The sequence below is a fragment of the Zootoca vivipara genome, chromosome 4 (genome assembly GCF_965207765.1).
Source record: "Zootoca vivipara chromosome 4, rZooViv2.hap1.1, whole genome shotgun sequence".
NCBI classification, from domain to species: domain Eukaryota; kingdom Metazoa; phylum Chordata; class Lepidosauria; order Squamata; family Lacertidae; genus Zootoca; species Zootoca vivipara.
In genome coordinates this window covers 46,595,170-46,620,537 of record NC_142587.1, presented here as the reverse complement: position 1 = coordinate 46,620,537, position 25,368 = coordinate 46,595,170, and the positions used below count along the sequence as shown (strand labels likewise).

At 39.0% G+C, this 25,368-nt stretch overlaps 1 protein-coding gene across 5 annotated transcripts in view; it reads left to right on the top strand.

Moving 5' to 3' along the window:
• CASK (calcium/calmodulin dependent serine protein kinase) overlaps positions 1-22,801 on the top strand; it is a 121,964-nt gene extending 99,163 nt beyond the window's left edge. For 2 of the 5 annotated variants that reach the window (XM_035116662.3, XM_035116663.3), the window contains 9 exons: positions 208-276; positions 1,543-1,578; positions 5,322-5,518; positions 8,160-8,275; positions 14,003-14,083; positions 14,175-14,255; positions 15,853-16,055; positions 17,284-17,367; positions 20,777-22,801. In XM_035116662.3, coding sequence (XP_034972553.1) covers positions 208-276; positions 1,543-1,578; positions 5,322-5,518; positions 8,160-8,275; positions 14,003-14,083; positions 14,175-14,255; positions 15,853-16,055; positions 17,284-17,367; positions 20,777-20,953 — 1,044 coding nt within the window. In that variant the 3' untranslated portion in view covers positions 20,954-22,801. The remainder of the gene's footprint in view (positions 1-207; positions 277-1,542; positions 1,579-5,321; positions 5,519-8,159; positions 8,276-14,002; positions 14,084-14,174; positions 14,256-15,852; positions 16,056-17,283; positions 17,368-20,776) is intronic. The other 3 variants (XM_035116665.3, XM_035116664.3, XM_035116666.3) reach the window with 3 other exon arrangements.
• Positions 22,802-25,368: the final 2,567 nt, after the last annotated feature.

Here is a 25,368-nt window from a genome sequence, read left to right as displayed (position 1 = left end):
GACCACCTGGGGAGAAGCAAAGCGGCCACTTGGTTCTCTTCCAGAGTTTGCACAAAGCTGTGGTTTGGCTTTGTGTGATGTGGAAAGCAAACTGGAAAATAAAAGGCAAAATAATTGGTCACGAGCCTGTGGATATAACTGTTGACATGAATATATCTATGTTCTGCAGTAGTGTTGTGTGATAATGAACCTTGTGTCTTATTTCAGAGAGATTCCCCCTCTACATCCAGACAGTCCCCAGCTAATGGCCATAGCAGCATTAACAATTCTGTTTCGGTAAGACTTCTAGACAGAGAGTATTCAGATCTTGTTGGTGCTCATCTACCATTCCTGTTATGATTACATGTTCAGTAGAAAATTGTCTTCTGCTGATAAAATCAAGAATACTTAGAAGTCTAGTTCCCCATTTGCTCTCATTCAAGGGTTTACGCAACAACATAATCTTCTCATTAGAATCCCTTTAATGAGTTACATTCAACTGTAATGTAGAATTTCACTCATCCCTGAAATATGCTTATCATTACCCTCATCCTGACTTGCTCAAAACTAAGCAAAAAGGCTAATTTCTATTTTCAACTTTTGAAGTGGTCTTTTGAAGCAAAACATTTGCACAGCAGGTATTTGGAGGGTTTTGGTTTTTTTAAGACCTGGACATTTTTTTATTTTTAAAGCTCTGTAGATTGCAGTATTGGTTTCCGCTATCTCAGTTAAGGAATTGGTGTGTCCTCTGCTGTTGTGGTATGTGCACATATTTTTGTGAAATATGAGCCTTGCCTGGATATGAAAAGCAAAAGGAACTGGCTTTAAACTGCATTTATAAGCCCAAGCTATTAACATCACATCTTTAACACAAAGTACTTTCTTTTTAGTCATATGTTCAGGAAAAAAAGGTACTGTTAAACGTAATGGCAGACACCGCTATTTTTTATCATTTGTTTTTCTCTGAACATATATGGTAAAACACTAGAAAGCACCTGTAGACAGATCCTTCCTTCAGAAATACTTGGATAATTGTGCTGTTAACACATGTACTATAAGTTGAGAAATGGTATCTGTTTCTGCGAACTTTCAGTTAACATCAATATAGACGGTTCTATATGTTGTTTAAAATACTGCAGTTGTAATTAGCTACAGGAATAAATTGGTTTAAGTATAAACACTAAAATTTATATGAATTAGAAATCTATTTAGACATAACAGCTGGATACACAGTAGCTTTCAAATTGTAAAAACAATTTATTTATATAATTGTCCCATTAGGAATATAATTAGAACGTTAAGGCTCCTCCTTTGCTTACAGGTGCTTTTGTGTTGAAGATGATGAATTCTTATTGAAAGCACATTTTCTGTCTGCTTAATTTTTACCTGCTTTCTTCAGCTTGCTGCTAAACAGCCTGGGTTTGACATTTTTTCCTAATAAATGATTATTTCTGAAAATAAATTTGTTGTTAATACTTGCAAATTAACTATTTGCTTTGATACTGTTGACTGCTTTCAAAGTAAAATGAAGTTTTCTTTTCCTGGGTTGGCTTTGTTCTGCAGGACTTGCCATCAACAACACAACCAAAAGGACGACAGGTGAATAGCTATTCTACATGGAAGCTTTCCTAATTTAGCTCCTTTAGTTTGTAGCAATTGCTCCTTACCATCTCAAATGTGGTATTCCATGGTGTGCTCACTTTAAAAACTTTTCCCATTTTGTGTTTCACTTACCTAGCTGATTCACCGTAGTTTCCTGTGACCTGAAATCTAGTTGTAATTTTTTATTACAACTTTTATTATTATAATTTCTAATAGTAGCTAGATTCAGGACCATGTGATGTGTTGATGCCATCATTCTTCTAATGTTTTGTTTTCATTGCATCTTCATGGTTGTCGTTTGCTGCCCGGAAACTAATATTTAGGCATTTACTATACATAACAGTTTTTCATGCGTGGTAGGAGTTGTGCATTCTTGAGTATTTTGGTCTTAATAAATACTGAATTTTCTTAAGTTTCATTATGCTGAGGAGGGGGTGATTAAGGGACAGTTCTTACAAGCTGGAAATTTTTATTTATGATTATTACTCAGGTATCCTGATAATATTTGGTAATACCTTTAGAATTTATTTACTTTTATTTATTTATTTATTTATTTATTTATTTATTTGCTTGCTTGCTTGCTTGCTTGCTTGCTTGCAGATTTATAAACTACTTCACAACAAAAAGTAACTGAAGTGGTATACAATAAAATAATATAAAGTATTACAAGCACCATGAACAAAGGACAATAAAACCAGTTCTGTAGTTACAGTTATTGTTGCACAAAATGGCTGGGTCACATTTCATGAAAAGCCTTTTCAAACAAAACTCCCTTTAGTTAAATATAAAAACAGCTAGGTGTTTGTCTGATTTCAAATGGTAACTGATTCCAAAGGGCAGCTGCAACACTTAAAGCCTAGTTTCTACTGCATACCAATCACACCTCTGGGGCATGCGATACTCTTAGCCAGGATATATGGGGTGAGGCAAGTTGTTTAGGACATTACATGTTAAAAGCAAAACCTTGAACCGATCCCAATAGCATATTGGCAGCCAGTGCAGTACTGTGGCAAAGGTTTATGTGGTGTAAACAGGGTGTCCCGGGCAGCAACCTAGCATCTATATTCTGCAACATCTGCAGATTCCAGACTAAGCTCAAGGGCAGCCCCACATAGAGCACCCTGTAGTATTCCAGTCTTCTGGGTACCAGGACCATACCCACAGTGGCCAAGCTATCTCAGTCCAGGAATAGACATAGGATTTGAACTCTGTTTATGTGCCCTCATGCAGCCCACTCACAGCATTCAAACACCAATCTAGAGCCTGATTCAGATATTGCAAAGAAGCAATTGTGTGTCATCATATTTTTTTGTCTCAGTGTGCTTCACTTTACAATTGCTTACCCTCAGCTTCATTTTCCATTTTAATGCTCATTCACCCAGTTTGAATAGATATCTGTTTAGAGCACCTTACTGTTCTTACCGCCCTGAATGAACTTGGCCACTTTGCTAATCACCTGTAACACTACATCATGACTAAGTTAAAACAAGCACTGGTCCCAGTATTGGGGGACCTCACATCCTGTCATTGTGAGAACTGTCTCCCCCCCCCAACTCTCTTCTTCCTGCTTGACTTGACTTACTGATCCCTTAAAAGATCATGACTGACTGCTAAAAGTACTCAGATTCCGTTAATGAGAAATTCCATCAAAAAGTTTTTTGAAAGTCCAAGTTTGCAATATAGCCTCTCAAATAACTATTGCAGGACGCAGGTGGCGCTGTGGGTTAAACCACAGAGCCTAGGGCTTGCCGATCAGAAGGTCGGTGGTTCGAATCCCCGCGACAGGGTGAGCTCCCGTTGCCCGGTCCCTGCTCCTGCCAACCTAGCAGTTCAAAAGCACGTCAAAGTGCAAGTAGATAAATAGGTACTGCTTCAAGCGGGAAGGTAAACGCCGTTTCTGTGTGCTGCTCTGGTTCGCCAGAAGCGGCTAAGTCATGCTGGCCACATGACCCAGAAGCTGTACGTCGGCTCGCTCAGCCAATAATGCGAGATGAGCACCGCAACCCCAGAGTTGGTCACGACTGGACCTAATAGTCAGGGGTCCCTTTACCTTTACCCTTGCAGAAGCAATATTGGTCCTTTCCAAGTACAGAGGCTGATCTTGGAGATGTTAACAGATCTTTGTTAGATCAGCTATTTCATGTTTGAGTTCTTTAAAGGTAAAGGTACCCCTGACCGTTAGGTCCAGTCACAGACAACTCTGAGGTTGCTGCGCTCATCTTCCTCTATAGGCCGAGGGAGCTAGCATTTGTCTGCAGACAGCTTCCAGGTCATGTGGCCAGCATGACTAAGCTGCTTCTGGTGAACCAGAGCAGTGCATGGAAATGCTGTTTACCTTCCCGCCAGAGCGGTACCTATTTATCTACTTGCACTTTGACGTGCTTTCGAACTGCTAGGTTGGCAGGAGCTGGGACCGAGCAACGGGAGCTCACCCCATCACAGGGATTCGAACTGCCGACCTTCTGATTGGCAAGCATTAGGCTCAGTGGTTTAGACCACAGCACCACCCGAACTCCTAAAATGGATATCACCTGGATCCTGTGATTTGTCTGTTTCTAATTTGTCAATAAGACCCAGAATTTCATCTCTTGTCATCATGGTTTGGCACAGTTCCTCAAATTCCCTTTCTGAGACAGTTAGTTCAGCTACAGGGATCTGTTCTACATCTTCCGCAGTGAAATCAGATGGAAAGAATTCATTCAGCTTCTTCACAATTTCCTTTTCTTCCTGATAATGCATCTTTAACTTTCCTGTCTTCCAAAGGTCCAACTGCCTGTCTAGCAGGTGTCCTACTTCTGTATTTTTTTCCTTAAATGGTTGCTCTTAATGTTTTTAGTGATAATGCTTCTCAAAAAATTTCTTTGCATCCTGTATTTTCTGCTTGCAATTCATTCCATAACATCACTTGAGCAACAAATTATTTCAAACTAACTCATCAATTTCAAAAACAGTAGCATCTTTATAAAAAATAATAATTTCCAAGACTTGGGAAAATACAACCAAGAATTCCAGATTTTAAATTAGTATATATTTAATACGATACATGTTGAATCTAAGGGCTAGATATTTTCCTCCTCTCAGTAAACCCCTGGCCATCTGACAGCAAAATTAGGCATTCCTTCTATGACTCTGTCCTTCTCGTCTACAGCTATCATGACTTCCAAAGGCTGGAGGTGTATGAGGGAGAACTGAGAATTAAGACAGGACTTGAGATGATGTTGAAGAAGTTATTGGGGAGCCCAGACAAGGAATCGTTGAAACAGGGCTTTATAGAAATGAAAGATTTAGAGCAAAGGAAGCTGCCTATAGATATGCCCCTAGTAATATAGCTTGTGTTCAGCACATAGTAAAGATGCACTATGTACATTAATATTCTTCATCTTCTGAATTAAAGTTTTTCTTAGTTAAGGTAATGTCCATTAAGTTATACATATTTCTATTTCATATTTTGAGTAACTAGTAACAATCTTTTAATGCAAACAGACAAAGAGGTGAAGTAGAATTTCAAAGTTTCAATGGAATGTTAAAGTACTCCAGTTAAAGGCTTCATCAAAATCATCACCACAGTTCTTTCCAGCTTTTTCTGTTTTGTTTTCAGCCATCATTCTTATGTCTAATACTGGTATCTTCCTAAGCCTGGATGCAAACAGCATGTGATAGTTAGATTATAGAGTAACATTTCACCTATCAGTTCTAACCATATTAACATCACATTGTCTTCACAAACTCCTGTTTTATAGATATATGTAAGAGCACAATTTGAATATGACCCAGCAAAGGATGACCTCATTCCCTGCAAAGAAGCTGGTATCAGATTTAGAGTTGGTGATATTATTCAGATAATTAGCAAAGATGATCACAATTGGTGGCAGGGTAAACTGGAGAATTCAAAAAATGGAACTGCAGGCCTCATTCCTTCTCCTGAGCTTCAGGAATGGTATGTTTGGAATTTTATAAAATTAATATGTCTGTATTTTAAAATAAATTGGTGTGTCAAAATGTGCCTACTATTTGAAACATTTGTTCCCTTTTTCTGGCAAAAAAAAGGTGTTGGATTTAGTCAATTAGATTGGTCATTCAGTCTAGCGCTCAAAACACACATACACTGTTATAGCAAGAACATGCGCATATACCCTGAGACTACTCATGGGAGAGGTAAGTAGTGATAGCACTGCAGTGATAAGATCAGTCCCTGTGGAACTTATTCAGGCAGTCTCTTTGTGACAAAGAAACGAACAATTGGTCTTACCTGAAGTGTAGTTTTGGGAGTGGAGCATCGTTTCCAACGGAATGGGTGTTCACCATGTCTCACAACAAGGTGAACACCCATTCCATTGGATATGATGCCCCATGAACTAAAATATGCCTTCCATAATCATCTCTATCAACAATTCAGTGAAGAGGCAGATGAGTGCTGCCACGACGTTTTCTCATTGATATTTTGAACAAATGCTGTGGACAGTCCATGAGAAATTTATGGTTAAACATGTCAAAATCCTCTGAGAACCAAAACAACAACCAGAACAAAAGCCGCCAACAACAACAACAGAAAAGCAAAAAGCCTCTGAGAAATCTAGGAAATAATAGATGATGGTGTTGCATTTGCCCTTCCTTGGGTAGATTGACTGCCAGGTCTAATAAACCAAACTGAAATTGTTTGGGGAAAGATGTGTGATTCAGCAACCATTCTCCCCCCCCCCCACCTTTAAAATAATAGGGAGATTAGACACTAGATAATGGCTATATAAATTATCTGCTTATACACTAGCCTTCAGAGAGCTTTCATCACTGCTGTCTTCTGAGGCAGCAGCAGCTTTCTCTAATTAAAAAATGTACTGGTAATCCCATTCAGCAATCTGCTCTTCCTCTTAGTGTAAATGGTTGCTAACATTTTTACATGCACCATGTTGGCATCGGACAAATGTGATAAGAGGATACTTTCAGTGCCTCTGTTTGGATACTTTCATATAGTTGCAGTGTCCAAATCAGATTGGAGGCAATGTTGTTTTTCTGCAAAATGCCTTGCAAAGCAAGTCCATAACAAACTGTAGTTAGTTCACATAAATGACCAACCGGAGAAGGCAAGAAACCCTTGCCTATGCAGAAGAGCTCCACCAGACGGCATGGCATTTGTTTCACTTCCATGGCATGACCTTCAAATGATATCTGCGTTGTGTTTAGTTTGATTCGGCCTGAATCTTACACTGCTTGCACTCAGTTGCCTTCCCTGCTGCTTTAAGGTCCTTGGCAATTCAGTTACCAAGGAGTAGCACCTTACAAAAGTGTGAGAAGAGAATGCCTAGCTGCCACAACGTCATAGCCACATTCAACTTTTGATTTCATATATCAACCATTCTGTCACCAGAGTGACCTTTAGTGCCAATGGATAAATCCTCCAAATAATTCTGTAAGCCAAAGGATCCATCAGCTTCTGGAAAAGTACTGCAGAGAGCATGAACTGAGACTACTCAGGCCTACATAAGGTTGTGGTCAATTCATGACAAAATGTATTACGATAATACCCTCATACCCTTGCTACCTAAATCTAGGACGCTACAGAACACTAAATCTGGAGTGTACCTGTGTGTGTGTTTCTAATTAATTAAACTTACACCCTAGTCTTCCTCTGAGGAGCTCAGAGCAACTTATATATGGTTCTTCGTCAGCACCCCACCAAGGCAGCTTCCAAGATCAAACTTGCTTGACTTCAGTAGCAGAAATGCTTCATATAATCTTAGGCCATTATCTGGGTTTGTAACACATCAGCAAATGATTGTCATAGCAGCCATGAAGTTCCTGCTAAAGGCTTGATAATAGCAAGCCTGAAGACCAGGTCTGTAATTAGGAAGTCTCGAAGATAAAATCTCAGTCTCAGCCTTACCCTATATGTGAATATAGTCTGTCCTGGTTATCTACTAAAAGGAAGGCTAGCACTGTAGAGATCAGAGATCTACTCTGTACCCAAATTGTGGCTGATGTTGCACTAAATGACCAGGTGGAACAAACTGGACCACTCTGGATTAAGCAGCAGTCCATCCAGCTTTTGGCAATGCGAATGAAATCAAGGCCTTCCTTCGTGTTTAGACTATGAAGGTCATGTAATTTAAGTTTGGTTTACAGATCACCCCGCTATTGGAGGATTGTATTCATGAGAGTTGTCCCAGGAGCTCCCTCCTGCCATCAATCACGACAGTCAGTAGCCATGGCAGGATGAGAGGCTTTGAGAACTGGAGCACCTTCTGCCATGCTATGCCCTGTGCTGTGACAGACAAAAAGAGCCACAGCTGTCAAAGTGCTGCTTTGCCCCTGCCTTAGCTCCTCTCAGCAGCTGCAGCTATCTTTAAATAACTCATTTGACTCCATGGTGGCTGCTGGTGTGCTAAACAAGGAATTGGTGCTTTGAAAGGGTCATCAAAACTTCCAGTGCGAAAGCTGGAAAATGAATTTTAATCTGTCCTGCAAAAAATTAAAAAAATATTGGGTGGGGGGAATTATGTTAAAGATAAATATTAACATTGCTTCATTTAAAAAGTAATCTTTGGTAACAAGCTGATAGTTTTTTCCTCTTCACCTACAAGGCGAGTGGCTTGTATTGCTATGGAGAAGACTAAACAAGAGCAGCAGGCAAGCTGTACTTGGTTTGGAAAGAAAAAGAAGCAATACAAAGACAAATACTTAGCAAAGCACAATGCAGGTGAGAAAAACATAATGCACATAAAGCCTTATTTAACATTGCTGCATTGTTCATTATCAAGTAAAATTTTAATTTCACCAATGTCTCTCAGTGGAAACATTTACCTTAAAAAATCCAGATATCGAAGCGTAAGAAAGCATAAGCACTAAACAGATACAGTACTGGTCAATAAACAATATATGGGAAAAGCAATGGTTAGCATAAGTTGAATATGGAAAATGTGCCAATGCATCTGGGGCAAGATCTGCATCTTGAAGACAGTGTTAGGAAATCTGAGATGTTGTACAAGAATGTTTTTGCAGCTGTACAGAATTTGCATATGCAGTATGCAGTTGAACTTCCAAGAAAATACAGTGCTCTTAAGAAAGACAACAGTTTTAACGAGTTTAACATTATGCATATCTCTTGAGAGTTAGTGTAGTTTATTACATTTGACACTTCTCACATCTGAGGAAGTCTCAAAGTGAATTATCAAAAAGACAGAGACTGGGTACATCATGGATTTCATTACCATGGAACTGAAAATTATGCATATTTTAATCTACTGTATGTTTGCATTTGGGTGGTTTATATTTTAAGTTTTTGTGTTAAGACATTTCGGTCTAATGTGACTGAGGGCGCTGTATTTGTGATGACGATGTGTTGTGGTACTCTGACACTCAGACAATTAAGCCTTATAGGGCACTTCCAAATTCTGGAACTTGCTTAAATATACAATTTGTTGTCTATTTTCATTCCTTTGCTATAGTTGAAGGAAGGGATTTTTATTTTTAAGGAGTTTGGGAAAGGGCTATAGAAGAAAGGGTGGGGAATTTGGGGGAACGTAGGTACAGTTGCTGTTGTTGGGGCAGGGGAGGAGAAGAGCAATGAAAATGGGGAGTTTCAATATCTTGAATGTGACAGTTCCAAGTTCTCACCAAATTTGGAAATATTTCACCAGAACTGTGCACACCTTTTGATATCCCCCCCGCCCCTGGACTCTACATTAGGGGGCTATTCTCTAAAATATATTATATGATTGCAACAATGAAAATTCCTGTAAATCCTTCCCCCTTGCTTTTCATGCTAACATAAACACCTCCCACTTTGTCCTTCGGTGTCCGATGCACAGTTGGAAATAGTATCTAAGCATTAGATACAATGTATTGTGAGTGGGCATCCATTGGTGTTACAGAACGGATTTTTTTATTATAGTCGAGCTGCACGTAGCTACACTGACAAATAGAAAAGGACAGTGCAAACATTCATAAGGTTTGCTTGTATATTAAAGGCAAAAGTTCCTTTCATTTTTATTAGCATAATTATTTCTGTTCTATGTGTTTTGCTCCAAGCTCCTAAAATTAGGACTATGCCTGTTCGTTTGTTCGTTTTAAAAATATTAAGTTTTTTACAAAAAAAGTTGAAGATTAATATAAATAGTCAAAGTGTGAAAATATAGTCTGCATACATATTCCAGTGTGTGGTAATAAGCTCCTGTGTATAACATCAAATCTTCATATGAGACCACAAGCAGTTCCCCCATGGCCTGCAAACTCGTGTCACCTGAATGATAGATTGAAATCTACTGTGAATGTTTTTCTGAAGTGGATTTTCCCACACACCACTCTGTACTATTCTGCTGTGTTAGTTACCAATATAAAGCACAATAATGTACTTCAAAATGGACCATTACCTAGATGAATCTGCCTCATGAAAAAACTGTTACAATACAATCAGAGGCAGGGAATTCAGTGAGACTTCCTTCTAAATGTTCTTAGGATTAGTGCATTTTAATTTGGACCATCTAATGCAGAAATCACCATGTTCCAAAGCATGCTATAATGCTCATTAAAATGTAGAATTTGTCATAGTATGGGCAGGCAATTTGGAAATTGCTTCATATTGCCGGTGGGGTGCATTTCCTTGCATAGAGTCTTATGAAAAACTCAAATGTGTTCAAGGTAACAAGAATAAAATTCAAACAGTAAATGTTTCCAACTGGAAAGGCACAATCTATCCAAGGTAAATGGTGTTAAGTCCCATTGATTTCAGCAGAGAGATTTAAGCATGTGCTTAACTCGCCCACTGAAATCAATGGGATTTAACAGTACTTCATTTGAACTACATCATGGCCCCAGTTCTCCTAATATTCTAGGTTTGGTGGGGATTGGTCCATTCATAATTTATGTAATCTAGGAGAAGTCTAGTATTTGTTATGATGATGATGAATCACAATAAATTGTAGGTGTATTTTAAATTGTACATGTATTTTAAATCTGAGGCAATAACGAGTAAATGCATTGGCAAAAATGGAATCACATAACTTGGATACCTGATTTGTGTGTCATTATCTTCTTGCCTGTTTCTTGTGCTTTGGGTGAATGAGTGGTCCTGTCCCTACTACAGTCTCTTATCAAAGAGAATTTAAAACTGCTGGTTGGCGGCAGAAACTTTCTGGGTGTCAGTTGGAAGACACCAATCCCCCAAAATAAATCCAGAGTTCTTTGTGCTTCACTGCTACCATAGAGATTATCAGGACCCCTCAATCTGTGTGTTTTTAATATATTTGGGTTTTTTTTAAAAAATGCTATGGAATCTGTAGTGTATAGACCAGTTGCTAAAACTACCTCTGCAACCCTTCCTCCCTTAATTCTTTCACGCCCCATTGTTCCACCTTTTCCTTTCAATTACTCAACCTTTGCACATGCGCAACATCTCATTCTCAATACTGATGGGGAGGCATGCTGCTGCCTTGTTAGTAATGTGTTTTTTAATTTTTTAAAAAATACAACTTATAAATGGTGTCCTCCAAACAAACCAGATGGCTAGACGCATACTTCACAAGGAAAGGAAAGCTCTTTAAAATCAGAACTGCATCAGTTCCGAAAATCAAACTGGTTATTTTTCTCCTCCCTTTGAGTTGTATCCAATGGTGCACTTCCACAATTGGAAGGAATCATTCCTTTTGCAGAAGCATCTTTGATATAGTGGAGACCTCCACTGGCAGAAGAGGAGAGGGAATTATCCTTATAACTCTGTGAAGCGGATTTAGGCATTCAGGGGGAAAATGACATTCTGTCCTGCAAAAAAAGGGGGGAAAGAGTCCTCAAGATCAAACTCTTCCCTGAATGGAAGGACACCATGAAATTCAACCCTGTATTGATAGTGGATAGTGGATAGGCAGTATTTCCTATCTTCTGTCATATTTCTGCTATTTCTGAATTCCTTTTCATCCTAGTTATTTTAGAAATTCTAGCCATGGGGCTCATTCTTGCCCATCAATATCTACAGCTAATTTGAAGTACAGGTTATTCCATCTACATTTTATTTTAAAATTATAAAGTAAGAGTGGAATCTAGTGCTCTGTGAGTGGACTTCCAATTATGCACAGAAGCATTGGATACAACCCTGAATTTATAAAGGCCAAGTGCCGTGGGTTTCTTTTCTCTCTAAACACCAGACCATAGGCATATTCAATTATTCTTCTGGTCATGCCAATGACAGCAACTTACAGGACAGAGCCAAGTTTTTATAAAACATGCTTATCATTTAACGTGATTTATTTGCCTTGTGTTTAGACTAATGCATGGTGAAGTTTATTTTGTGCCTATACTTTTATTTTACTAATATATTATGAGCCATATTTCAATGACCCCTGTACATTTTTCATGCTGTCTTAATCCCAATGGCCTCTGTGCATGTAAGTAACCTGTCAAGTGACAATGCCTCTTTATTTGCTTCTTACAGTTTCCTTTCAATAACTCCTTTTCTTTATTAGCTAGAAGTGTAGAACTGTTTAAAAGTTCAGTCTGTAAATGTGTCCATGTACTCCTGAATTTGTGTTTACAAATCATTTCTTCATTTCTGTTGGAAACCCTGAAATTATTAGTGGTCATGATTATTTACCAGAATGTTTTATTCTGTTTGTTTTGTAGTTAAGGAACTGTGTTCTGTTTTCACTAAGGGTGGTTCTACTCTTAGCAAATATAGCAAGGGCCTGATAAATTATTTTGGGGAGCTGGAGTGAAGTTTTTCAGAAGGGAAAAAAATTAGGGCTAGTTACCGACTTAGGTGGGATATTGTAGAACAAGCTCTTTGATTTTAATTACCTGAGGATATAACTGAGACACTTTCTTGGTACATGGCAATATAAGTTCTTGAGACACGTTTAGGGATAGCTCTGAAGAAATGTTAAAGATGTAAATATTAATATCCTATGAAAAAAATACCTAAAAATTGCCTGGAAATGTTTTTGAAACTAAAATGTTTCGCTTGCTGAAGTAGATCTTGGCTTTTAATTATTCAAGTGTTTATGCCCCACCTTTTGATCTCAAGGGACACCTCCGTCACCGTAGCAGCTATATGGTGTGTGGGGTTTATTTTAAAAACAAACAAACTGAAAGCTTCCTAACATTCTTGACATAATATTGCTGTACCTGGAGATAAGCATCAAATAGATTTGGTCCAAACGTAGCCTTCCACAAATGAAAGGGGACCTTTAGCTGGCCAAAATGGGCTGAGTTCCAGTGGAGACTTCCCTTGGAAGAAGGGGAGGAGCTAATTGTCACTCATTTGCCCACTCCCTCTGCAACCCTCCTAGCCCGAGGCTCCCCTGGTCCTCCAGAGCAGCTTGTTGGGAGGAAGGCAGAGGAGGCTGCCTGGAGAATGGGAAAACTGACAAATGACAAAAATAACTTCCTCTAGCAAGAGAGTACTATGGACAGAGTTACACCTGCAGTTAGTCTGGATGCAGCCACTGACCGTCCTGTCCTGAAAAGTCTTTCCAGCTTTTCAGGGACATATGACTGAAAAAATGTTTGGATGTCCTGGTTCTGAATCTAAATTTAAAACTGTACTCTAATAAATTGATTAAAGTTAAGCCATGCTTACTGTTAGACCTCCCTTTTTTTTCCTTCCAAAATCATAGTAGTATAGACAATGTTTAATAGAATGGCTTCTTCACTATTAACATCATCATAATTTAAATATTCAAATATACCTTTATAATTGGCCGAAATCCTTCAACTGACAATTGTTTTCTACAGAAATTATTAAAACACCAGAAACCTGTCATTATTGGCCACAAGTAAGGACAGGGTTGATAATATGATTTGCTGTATCACAGCAATCAACAGTGGTTTGAGGTAGCATTGCAGTAAACATAAGGAAAATTGAGAACCTTTACTAGAGTCATATTTTATTAAATGCTTGAATTATGGTGGTGGTTTTATAGTGTGCCGTGAAGCCATCCTCTGTCATCAGATCTTTACTCACCATCTGAAATTTAGAGAGCATGTTAATATAAAATTAGCACTTCTGTGTGAAGAGAACTCTACTTACAATTAATCTGATAAATGTATATGGAAGAGTAAGTAAAACAATAAAACCAAACAATTTAATGCATTTCCATAGTTTTGATAAAATCTAAATCTTTATTGTCTGTGTAAGTAGATGTTCTCATATTTGTATTCATCTGTCTACAAACTTTATTACTCACTTTCAGGAATCCCAGAATTTTCCAGAAGCACTAATTTTTTGTAACGTGCATAGTGCATGATCTCAAATTCTTAAGCATGCAATTTGAAATATGATCTTAATATTGAAGCAAAATTTGTTTGTTTAATAAATTGAAAGAAGGAAATAGTTGGTTAAAATACTGGCTTAGCTTATAAATTTGGCATTTGTGGAAAATTAGGTAGATTCACTATGCTTTTTCACCTTATTTCTGGCTTTTGTTTTCTGTTTCAGTGTTTGATCAATTAGATCTTGTCACGTACGAAGAAGTAGTAAAATTGCCAGCATTCAAAAGGAAAACACTAGTCTTACTAGGTAATTTTGAGTATAATTTTTGTTCTATAATTGAAATTTAAACAACATAATTTTGAATCTCTGTGATAATATTACATTTCCTTTCCTGTAGGAGCACATGGTGTTGGGAGACGACATATAAAAAATACACTAATCACAAAACATCCAGACAGATTTGCATACCCTATTCCACGTAAGTAACTGTTTTACGAGGCAGATAGCTGCATATTAACTACTTATTATGATGTACCTAATTTATTACTTCCCAACAATTGTACAATTTTCCTGACCCAAAAACCCTTGGCTGTGTGTTTTTTGAACACATTTCAATACAGACATTTCAACTTTTCCTTTCCCTGCACCCTAACCCCAATCTCAGAGTAGCAACCTGAGCCATGTACACCAATGATCTAAACTAGTGGAAGGCAGCTTCTGCTGTCTATCCCAATATTTTCTACTCTGCCAGCTGCTCTCCAGGATCTCAGGAAGAAATATTTCACATCATCTACTACCGGAGATTGCCGACAACTATCTTCTGTGTGCAAAATTATTTTATTTATTCATTGCCCTTCTGCCCAAGCACCCAGGGTGGTTTACAGTTTAAAAGGTCTACAACAAATGATACAAGATGTAAAGTTGGCTTGGGGGGCAAGGAGACTGCTTGACCTAATGTTCTCTGTGCCTCACCCTCTTCTTCCTCCTCAAAAGGGTTTTGTGTCTGGGCCCTGGGCAGTCCACCTAGAGCAAGCCCTCTTTTTCCTCTTCATAGGACAGGTGGTGTCTGTTGGCTCTGTAAGTGAGGGGGGACACCCCAGCTAGAGTGGGCCCTGACAACAAGCAATGGGCATTGCAGAATTATAATGGGGGTTATAGCATTATGTAGTTTCAATGGAAACTTCTTTCATATACTGTACCCCTTCCAGCTGATTGTGGAAGAGGAATATCTCAACAGCACCAGAGAACCCTAGTGCAGAAGCAAAATACTTATCCTCATAAATTCACACCGTTTTGTGATCTGTTGTGGCAAATTTAGTCATTTTTTCCGATTACATTCCACCTCCAGCCCTAGCACCACTCCCTGGCTGTCCGCTTCTCACAGTACAAATGTGAAACTTTCACCCAGCCACATTTACAATAGATATACCTATGGATAACTACAACATTAACTCACCTATACATTTTCTGAGGTTGAGATATTATGAACTGGGGATAGTAAAAATATGGGGCTGCTATGCTTGTAATAAAATCATTTTAAAAAATTATTCTAAAGAATTGCTTTCAGAAAGGTTTTCTTCAGTGTTTTGCAATTTTAAAAAACATCATTTTTGTTTTCCATAGCTTGAGAAGCCAATGTAAAAATACTGAAATAATTAGTGGTAGTTTTTGCAAATACAAATATATGAAGGTGAAAAATAATGTTGTTGTTTAGTCATTTAGTCTTGTCCAACTCTTCATGACCCCATGGACCAGAGCACTCCTGTCTTCCACTGCCTTCTGCAGTTTGGTCAAACTCATGTTAGTAGCTTCGCGGAAATAATAGTCCACCATATTTACTTATGAATGTCTTTGGCATCAGAATATATGGACGGTCTATAATCCTGTGGAGCAGATTTTGAGGGCATGCAAGGAGCTGCTGCAAAGGGGTTGAGGGGAAGTTAAAGTCCCCTTTCATGAGCAGACGTCTGCTCCACTTGCTCATGGACAGCATTGGCAGCCATTCTGTATTATAGATTGGGTGTGAAACATGACGAGTGAACAAACAGCTAGTTACAGTGTTCTTGTAATTACAGATACAACCAGACCACCAAAGAAAGATGAAGAGAATGGAAAGAATTATTACTTCGTATCACATGACCAAATGATGCAGGACATTTCAAACAACGAATATTTGGAATATGGTAGCCATGAAGATGCAATGTACGGGACAAAACTGGAAACAATACGGAAGATCCACGAACAGGGATTAATTGCAATACTTGACGTAGAACCTCAGGTAGATATAGAAGTGACTACCGTAACTCATTGTATTACAGATTTCTAACATGATTTTATTTTTTTTGCTAAATTAACACATTTGATATGTTAATGAGCTTTTCTTCATATATGAACTTGATTTTTAAATTGTTGGTATATATGAAAAGTACATGACATTTCCCCACATAAAATGAAATAGAGCTATGTATCCTTTTTATGAACATTTTTGTCTCTTGCAAAAAGAAATATGAAATAAAAAGTCCATCTGCAGTGTGTTTTACATCCCAGGTGGGCCACAACAGTGTGTGACAATATTTTCCAAGGGTGCCCCCAATTATTTAGTTAATCAGACCAGTTTAGGATGTGGGTTGACACATAGCCAAACCATATTGTCTGTGAAATCATTGCCTTTGCAATATGATCCCTGATCAGCTGGGATCATTCAGGGAAGAGAACCTGGGGAATATAAAATGCCACTGAATCAGCAGTAGAGGGATAAACAGGCTCTGAACAGTGGGAAAAGGTGCAGCTAAGGGGCTTGTGGGGGAACATTTCCTCTCTAAATATTAAAATTTGGCAGGGCTCTTGAAAAGACTTCATACATAGCCCAAAGTGTTTCTTGCCATTTTTCAAGCACCAGTAAGAAGAGTTGCAGAGGGAAACAGTACTGTATTTTAAACTGTGGATTGTATAAATTGCAATACTGTACAGTAATATCAGCTTGAGTACTGGTTTGCAAAGTCTTCAATATCAAATATGTACAACTGTTGCGACCTGGTAGTCAGCAGGAGTTACACATACCTGCTATTCCTGGTTACCTAGTAGCAAATGAAAGCCCCTTCACCTAGTTCTCTGCGCATCACAGAGAAATCAAAGGTGGTAAAGATCTCTTCCCCTCTTGCTTTCGCTCTCCTAAGTTCTCTGGCCTGCTTCCAAGTGTCACCAATGCCTGATACGAACAGAAAGTCAGAGGACAGGTGGGAGTCAGTGGGAACCACAAATAGTGTCTGCCTGCCAAGCCCAGATAAAATTGGGGGCCCTTGTATTATATTTAATTTATTTTTTACATTCAGTAGTACCCTTGACAGAAATGAGTTCTAACAATGCATAGACATTTCGGGCATTGCAAGGTTGGAAACACTTATCAACTTACAATTTGGCTTCTAAAAGGATCTAGAATCATGTTTTGTCTTCACATGTATTACAATGTATGCCATGCTCCTCCTCCTAAAATATTCTTTCCTTAGGCCCTGAAGGTCCTGAGGACTGCAGAGTTTGCTCCTTTTGTTGTTTTTATCGCTGCACCTACAATTACCCCAGGCATTAACGAGGTAAGTCTTTTGCAATGTAATCCCATTAAGAATAGGTACAAGCAGAAACTCCATCCCTATTTGACAGAATTTAATAAGATAGATAATAGTGATGTATGAAATCTTGAACCATTAGATGATGAAGAAATATTATATTCATTATTGTTTGTACTGTACTGTAACGGAAGTTTAAGACTATGCCCATTCATTCATTTTCCTTTCAAATCATCGTTTGCATAAATATCCCTTTTTCTTTACCTGCTTTATCATACCTTGTTTTAAAACCTACCTTTAAAGCACATATTTCTAAGGACATGTCTGTACCACTCATTTCTGCACAATCTTCCACTGAAAATGCATGAGAGGATGGTGGAAGTCTGCCTCTCTGTTTTGTGTCACTGATTGTCCCTAATTGGAAGTTCACATCATGTTTCTTTGCACACAGATAGAGAGAATGACCTTTTTAAAGATATAGATTGAGTTTGGACAATGTCTTGTGATGTTAAGACATTATCAGAGCTTCTTTTCCTTTTAATCTTTAAAACAACTTTTAGCATACTTACATTTATTGGGAAAGTAGAAATTTGTTTTTTTTACTTTGTCCAAGCCCAGCTGCTTAAAACTTCCATATAGATCTATTTATTCATTTCATTTTGTATCAAGTGTCAATAGTTGGTGTCTAGGTGTAATTGAATATATTTTAATAATTGCGTTTTATAAAAAGCAAAATGCTGAACTCGTGATTCCAAGATGGAGCAAGCACCTGTTCACTGACAAAAGGAGACGGAAATTGAAATGAAAATAAGTGTAAGATGTGGTGACGTCACAGACATATCCTCCTACATGACTGCCCTTGTTTTATTTATTTTTCTTGAATTATCATTTTTTCTTTTCTTCTCATTTTCTTGCACTTGTACTAATTTTATCTAGCTGCCAAAATGGTGCAGAAAGTTGCCTGTAAGTACCAGCTTAGGAAACAATAATATATAATCCGTATTATTTTAAGTTGCACAGTAGAAAGGTACCAGACATAGACAGGAACAAGAATTGCATTTCGGTAATGATGTCACAGACCAGTGAATGCACAGGTTACAGTCCATGCAGGAGTCTCAGTAACAATGTATGAAGGAAATATTTCATTTTACCAAATTTTTACCTCTATTCAGTGCTTATTTTCTAGAAAAAAGGGGTGACAGTTCTTACCATGATTCTCTTCCTCCCTTTTTTCTCTCTCTCTCTCTCTCTCACACACTCTCTCCTGTCCCCCCTCCATTAATTAAAGGCCCACTGTGTGCCCCTCTCACTTCTCCAACCTCTCCCTCAACCTTGTCCCTTCTGCTCTTCTTCACACCTACCCAATGTCCCACCCTCCCCTTCTCCTTCCTTCCCCTCCTCCCAGCCACCAGCTGCACCATCCGCATTCGCCTCTACGGCTTGCCCCAGCCACAGAATGGAGGACGGTGGAGCCTTGTCCCGTTCTCTCTCTCCCTCCTGCCCCGCAGACATGCAAAAGAGCAAGCAGAGACAAAAGGGAAGTGGCACTCACTCGCTCGGACGCTTGCAGCACTGCAAGGCAGCGGCATAGGAGCATGTCCAGGGGGAGAGTGTGCATTGCAGGGCAGTCGAGGGGGAATGGTGCAACCTGTTGACTGAGAGCAGCAACTACAGCCCCAAACAAGGGCCTCCTTTTCCTCACTGCCGCTGCCTCAGCCTCCTGCTTTTCGCAATCCCCCTTTTAGCCATGCTTGCTTGCTTGCTTGCTCTCCCCACCCTCCATATACCTTATCGCAAGATTTGGTGAGAGGGGGGTCAGTACTGCATACTGTTGAGTACTGCCAGAAAAAAGCACTGCCTCTGTTGATAGGGAAATGTTATATCCCTGAAGCCCAAAATGCAGCTTCCATGGTAGATACATAGACTAATGAGGAACAACTGCGCTTTCTTTGCCTTACACTAGGCATCCCCAACCTTCGGCCCTCCAGATGTTTGGGACTACAATTCCCACCATCCCTGACCACTGGTCCTGTTAGCTAAGGATCATGGGAGTTGTAGGCCAAAACATCTGGAGGGCTGCAGGTTGGGGGTGCCTGCCTTACACCATGATCATTTTAAGGCCCATTGTATCACCAGGGTGTGGCTATAACATGCCAGGCTTTTGAATCCATTGGCTCTGAATCTTAGTACTTTTCTGCTTCACCTCCCTTTCCTGATACGTGCCTGTTTAGGAGGAGTGTGGTACAACTGGAAATAACAAGTGCTCAGAGTAAAGCTTCTCAGAATGTGTGTCAATCTGTGAATGTTTCCCATGGTGGCAGTTTCATATAGGCCAAAGTAATGAAGATGGGGCAATATATCTGTGGATTAGTTGACACCACAGGTCTCATGTTGCTAATGCACAATACCCAAACTAGAAGCTCTTTGTGTGCATAGGCTGCTCCTATTGGGGGTGGGGCTGGGTTGTCCCTGTGAAGGCAACAGCAGCATTTATAGGTTTAGAGCACATGTGGGATACATACGGCTCTCCGGTGGTTGGTCATGCTGGCTGGGGTTGATGGGAGTTGAAAATCCAACATCTGAAAGACCACAGGTTCCCCACACTTATAAAGGGTTTGCAAAAGTGTGCACATCAGAAAAACTAAATATGATCCTGTAATGTTTTCCCAACTCCCCTGTTCTCTAATACACTTTAGTAGTTCATATGTACCAGAGAGCATACAATGTATTCCTTTTAGTCAACACCATCTACCAATTTTTTTGTGAGTAAAGGCAACTTCCTGTATGTGTGTATTAAGCACACGTTTCACAAGGGCCGTCCCATTCATTTAAATAAGGGGGTGACTAACATGGGGCCCTCCAGACATTTCAGGACTACAGCTCCCATCATCCCTGACCCTTGGGCCATGCTAGCTGTGACTGTTGGGAGTTGGAATCCAGTAACATCTGCAAGGCCACAGGTTAGCCCCACCCCTGCCCCAATTTAGAAAGAGACAACAGGATCATGCTCACGTTCCTTTATGCGTCCAGATCTGCTTCTTTCACTGAAATGAATTAGATTGCTCACATGCCTTAAATCAATGCTTGACAGAAGACAAGCAGGTTGTATGTGGTGTGTTGTCCTTAATGACATAGCCCTCCATACCCCTTGGTCCTTGTTTATGCTGATCCTTTTTTCTCATTTTCATTCCTTGTCCATTTAAGTCTCCCTGAAAGTAGTTAAGTGTATGGTTGTGTTGTGAGAAACCTAAGAATATGGCAAACTGTATAACAAATTAAGTGGAATTTGGCAGTTATTAAGGTACTGAATTACTGACAAATTCTTAGGTAAGAATTTCATTTGGTAGTCTCTTCTGTATAAGTTACACATGCAAGATATAATGGCAAGAAAATAATACATGTGTTTCACCTCCCCCTTTCCCCAATCACTGTGCAGGATGAATCTCTTCAGCGTTTGCAAAAGGAATCTGAAATCTTACAGAGAACATATGCACACTACTTTGATCTTACAATTATCAACAATGAAATTGATGAAACAATCAGGCATCTGGAGGAAGCCATTGAGCTTGTTTGTACAGCCTCACAATGGGTTCCCGTCTCCTGGGTGTATTAATCTTATCACCGGAAGAATTTTATCATTACTGGGAACCACCTCATACATGGAAGAACCTCTTTGTTATTGACCTTGTGTCAACAGGTCTTGGCCCCTAGAGACTACCTAGATGTAGTGTGACCTAAATTTATAATTATCGTCATGTCCTTATAGATAGGAGGAGAAAATGCTAATTTAAAGAGACAGTATCTTTTTTAATCAGTTCTCCTAAACTTTATTAAAATGTATCTTTAAATATATGTATTATTCAATCCTTTGGAATGTTATATTTTTGGAAATCATAGCTTTTAATTTCAAAGGCCCCTAAAACTGCACAAAATAGATGCTGCTTTCTATAATCTATTTTAATAATAATATGATCTGTTACTTAACTTGGGGTTGGAACACTACATTCTTTTTAGAGTCTGATTTTGTGAATTGGAATACCTTGCTTTCCTTTATTTATTTGAAATTATTAGCCCAATCATAACAAGATCAATTCTTAAATTCTAATGGCCTTCCTTTGCTTTTTTTATTTTTAGAATAGTATTTTGAAGTACTTTCATGTAATATCCGAATAATGTGATACTGTCTCTTTGAAGAACTCTGTAAAACTTATAGAGATTTGAAGTTGGGTCTTGACTCTTAATGCATGTGGACAGTCGCAAGCGTTCATGCTGTTGGTGTATCTGTGTTGAAAAAAAACTGTAATCTACAGCAAAGTACATTCCGTTCATGGGGGGAAGTACCCAAGGGAATAAAATTAAGTACTATGACTAAGTTGTAAAACCTATGCACATCCCTTGCATTTTGGGCAACTTTATAAACAAAAATCCTAATTTTTATTAATAATCATGTAGTGAAATGTGTTTGTAATTTTGTCTCAATTTAATTTGTTGTAAAGGTGGGAGGGGGAAAAAATTACTGGTTTCACCATTTCAGATCTGTGTTGTCTGAGAGTATTAACGTTTTAATTACGTTTAAGCAAAGAAATGCTGATTTTTAATATGTATGTAATTGTTTTGAAAATGCACACATTTTACGAGAAAATATACTGTGCAATGAAGAAACCAGTTTAGGCATTGCGATGAACTAACAATTCCAAAAGACTCATCTGCCGCAGCCCTGTAAATTCCTTTCAACGGTAAATGACTCTACATTCTGACCAATTTTTTATTTTAAATATACTTCCTTTTATGTGTTCAACAATTAAATGCCTTGGGTCATTCATTTCATCACAGGATTCTTCAGGTGCTTCGAAAGCCAGTCAACTCCTTTGTAGATGTTTAGGGTGGGGAAGGATTCTCGCCATCTTTGTGTTGATTGGCATACATGGTTTGACTGCAAGACTTGAAGACTTGTGGCTCACTTAGCAAATAAGGGTTGCTTCATACAGTCACATTTTTAGCATGTGCGCATATTATACATGCTAAAAACAATACTGTATACCGAAAAAAATATGCGTAATAAAACAAACATGTGGCGCACAGGTACAAATCTCCGGGAGCTTCCAATTGGCCACGTCCTCCTGCAGTGCATACTGAATGGGGAAGCGTTTGTCCTTGACAATGTGTGAAGCACTCCTAAATTTTATATGCAGAGCCTTAATAAGCAAATATTTTCCATGTATTCATCTCAGGGTTGTTGCTATTTTCTGATTTATCTGACCTTCCTTCAGCAAAGGGTAACATCTGTTCCCTGTCCTAGAAGAGGGAGACTGAGCATTTCCCATCCCAGTTTGATGTCTTTGTGAACTTAAATCACCATTGATCGCCAGTATTGATGTACCTTGGACTGATTGTTTTACATTTTTATTATTTAATATGGATTTTTTGCTTTTGTTATTAAATTCCAGTATGTTTTTGAAAAGTGTTATCCTCAACGTTAAAATGCAAAAAAAAAAAAAATTATTTACTCATAGATAGCTTCACCTCCTTGAGAACCATTCAGAATTCAATGTATGTTAACAATATAAAAGACTAAAGATTTTTAAAGGGCCTAAGAAGAGTTAATCCACTTTGAGAAGACTGCAAGTGAGAGCAAAGAGAGCCATTTCCTTTGGCATATAAGTCTTTGCACTTGGGTATTTATGTACAGAGGGTGATACCCAACATTTGTCCTCCTCAGAGTATACCCATTGGAATCAATGAGTTGAATCCAGCTCTGCACACAGAGTTCCACTTGTGCAACAGGACTTCTCCTACCTCACCTTTCCTCACGTGTCCCAAAGAACTACTCTGCAAATCTTTTATAGCAGATTTTGAGGGTACGCAGATTTTGAGAAGAAGTCCCATTGCACCACCCAATAAACTTAAATACATTGATCTCAGTGGACAACCATAATTTAGCTGGATAGCACCCATTGCCTTTGTCCCATTGCATAGCTTCAGAAATTCGGATTGCAAGCTAGTTTTGAATTTCTGAACCTGGCACAATGTATGTTTAATGAGAAAAAGAGATCCCTTTTTCTATCCCCTCCCCCGGGCTTTGATTATTCAACTACAATGTTACCTTTGGGTTACAAACACTTCAGATTACAGACTCCGCTAACCCGGAAGTAGTACCTCGGGTTAAGAACTTTACCTCAGGATAAGAACAGAAATCGTGCGGTGGCAGCGGGAGGCCCCTTTAGCTAAAGTGGTACCTCAGGTTAAGAACGGACCTCTGGAACTAATTAAGTTCTTAACCAGAGGTACCACTGTATAAACATAACCATTTAATTTGCATTTGTTATTAGACTACATAGTTTTCCTGACTTTATGACATCATGCCTTGCATCACAGGGCTGACAAAAAACTGAAGCAATATACAGCTGTTTCTTTACCATCAACGTTATTCTTAAGGAATTGAGTGTACTATTATAATCCAGTGCTGTGGAAATGGAATCACTGAGCTGATTCAATAAGCTTTTAATCTCCCAGCATTCTAACATCTGCATTAGTGACTTATTCTCTCTGGGTTTTTTCTGTTCTTGTGTGTTAAACTTTTTATTCTTTAGCTAAATATTCAGCAGCAAATTATGGGGATTTAGTAGCCAGTGCCACTATGAAAAACATTTGTGCTAGTAGCATATTTATTAGCAGTATCTGTGTACAGTTGTGATGCAAGTTCATCTTCTATGACAACAGCAAAACTCTAGTTTATTTTAATGCAGCTAAGTAGCATCCATGGTTTGTAGTTGAGATTCCTGCATTGCAGGGGGTTGGATTGGATGGCCTTCAGGGTCCCTCCCGACTCTGCAATTATATGATTCTGTGATCACCAGGATTGCACCCTTGGTGGGTGGCTCCTGCACTGCCGACACCCATTAACAATGCCGCCACCTGCCACACCATCCAAAATGGTAAAGTATGGAATGGTTCGGTCCCCCATCTTGATTCAAAATAGCAGCCAACCTTTTCCAAACAAAGACCAAAATCTGCACCTCCATCTTAAGAACCGCCATGTCAAATTGGAATAGCAGAATCATCAGAGACATCCCCACTGACCCAGTTTGTTGCACCAAATTGAGCAACCATCTCTTGTGACATCTCCAGATAGGCAGAGTTTAGAATGGTTCAGTCTGCTATTTGGATTCAAAACATTGTCCAATGGTATCCAAGCAGACCAAAACCTGCCCTTCAAATTGGGCAACAGTATTTTCAGAGGTGTCAAAATTGGTACAGTTTGGAACCATCACACCAAACTGGGTGACGTAACACCATACTGAGCAACAGCGCCTTCAGAGGCATCGAAACACAGAACTCTGCATCCAAAAGAGAGTTACTACCGGTAGGAAGAAGGATTGGCTGCTATACCACTGTGAGCATTGTAGCTCTGTGGGGGTAATAAGGATCTTCTAATAACTCATCACCTTAACAAACTACAGTTCCCAGGATTCTTCACGTGGAAGTCATGACTGCTTAAAGAGGTATGATGCCACTTTAAATATATTGTGCAGGTGGTGTCTCAAGAGTGAAAACCAGGAGTGTGTTTTTCTGTGAACTTGAGCAGGTGCTTGGAAGCATCCTGCTCCTCAATTTGAAGAATATGCTGTTCTTCCCACCCCAGCCACTAATTTGCACCTGGCTCCATTTGGTAAATTTCAGAGTTCTAGGTTTTTTGCTTGTTTGTTTCTAAAGGTAGAAAATGCAAGCCTGAAATCTGCCCACCCTGATTTACTGGATGTGCCTATGCTGCCATGTTTTTGAGAAACAAAAGACACCACAGGACAACCCTCATGGTACTGAACAGTAGCCTCCCATGACTACTCTGGAGGTCAGAATGGAACCACTAAAGCATGGTGCCCCCATACTACCCCTTCTTAAAAATAATATTAGGGAACAATGAAGGAGCCTCTCTGTTTGCATCTATCCAAAAGGCATTATAAATAGAGACTTTGTTTTCTGTTGGAATACGAAACCTTACCGTTGTTAATATTTAAATGAAATTGAAAT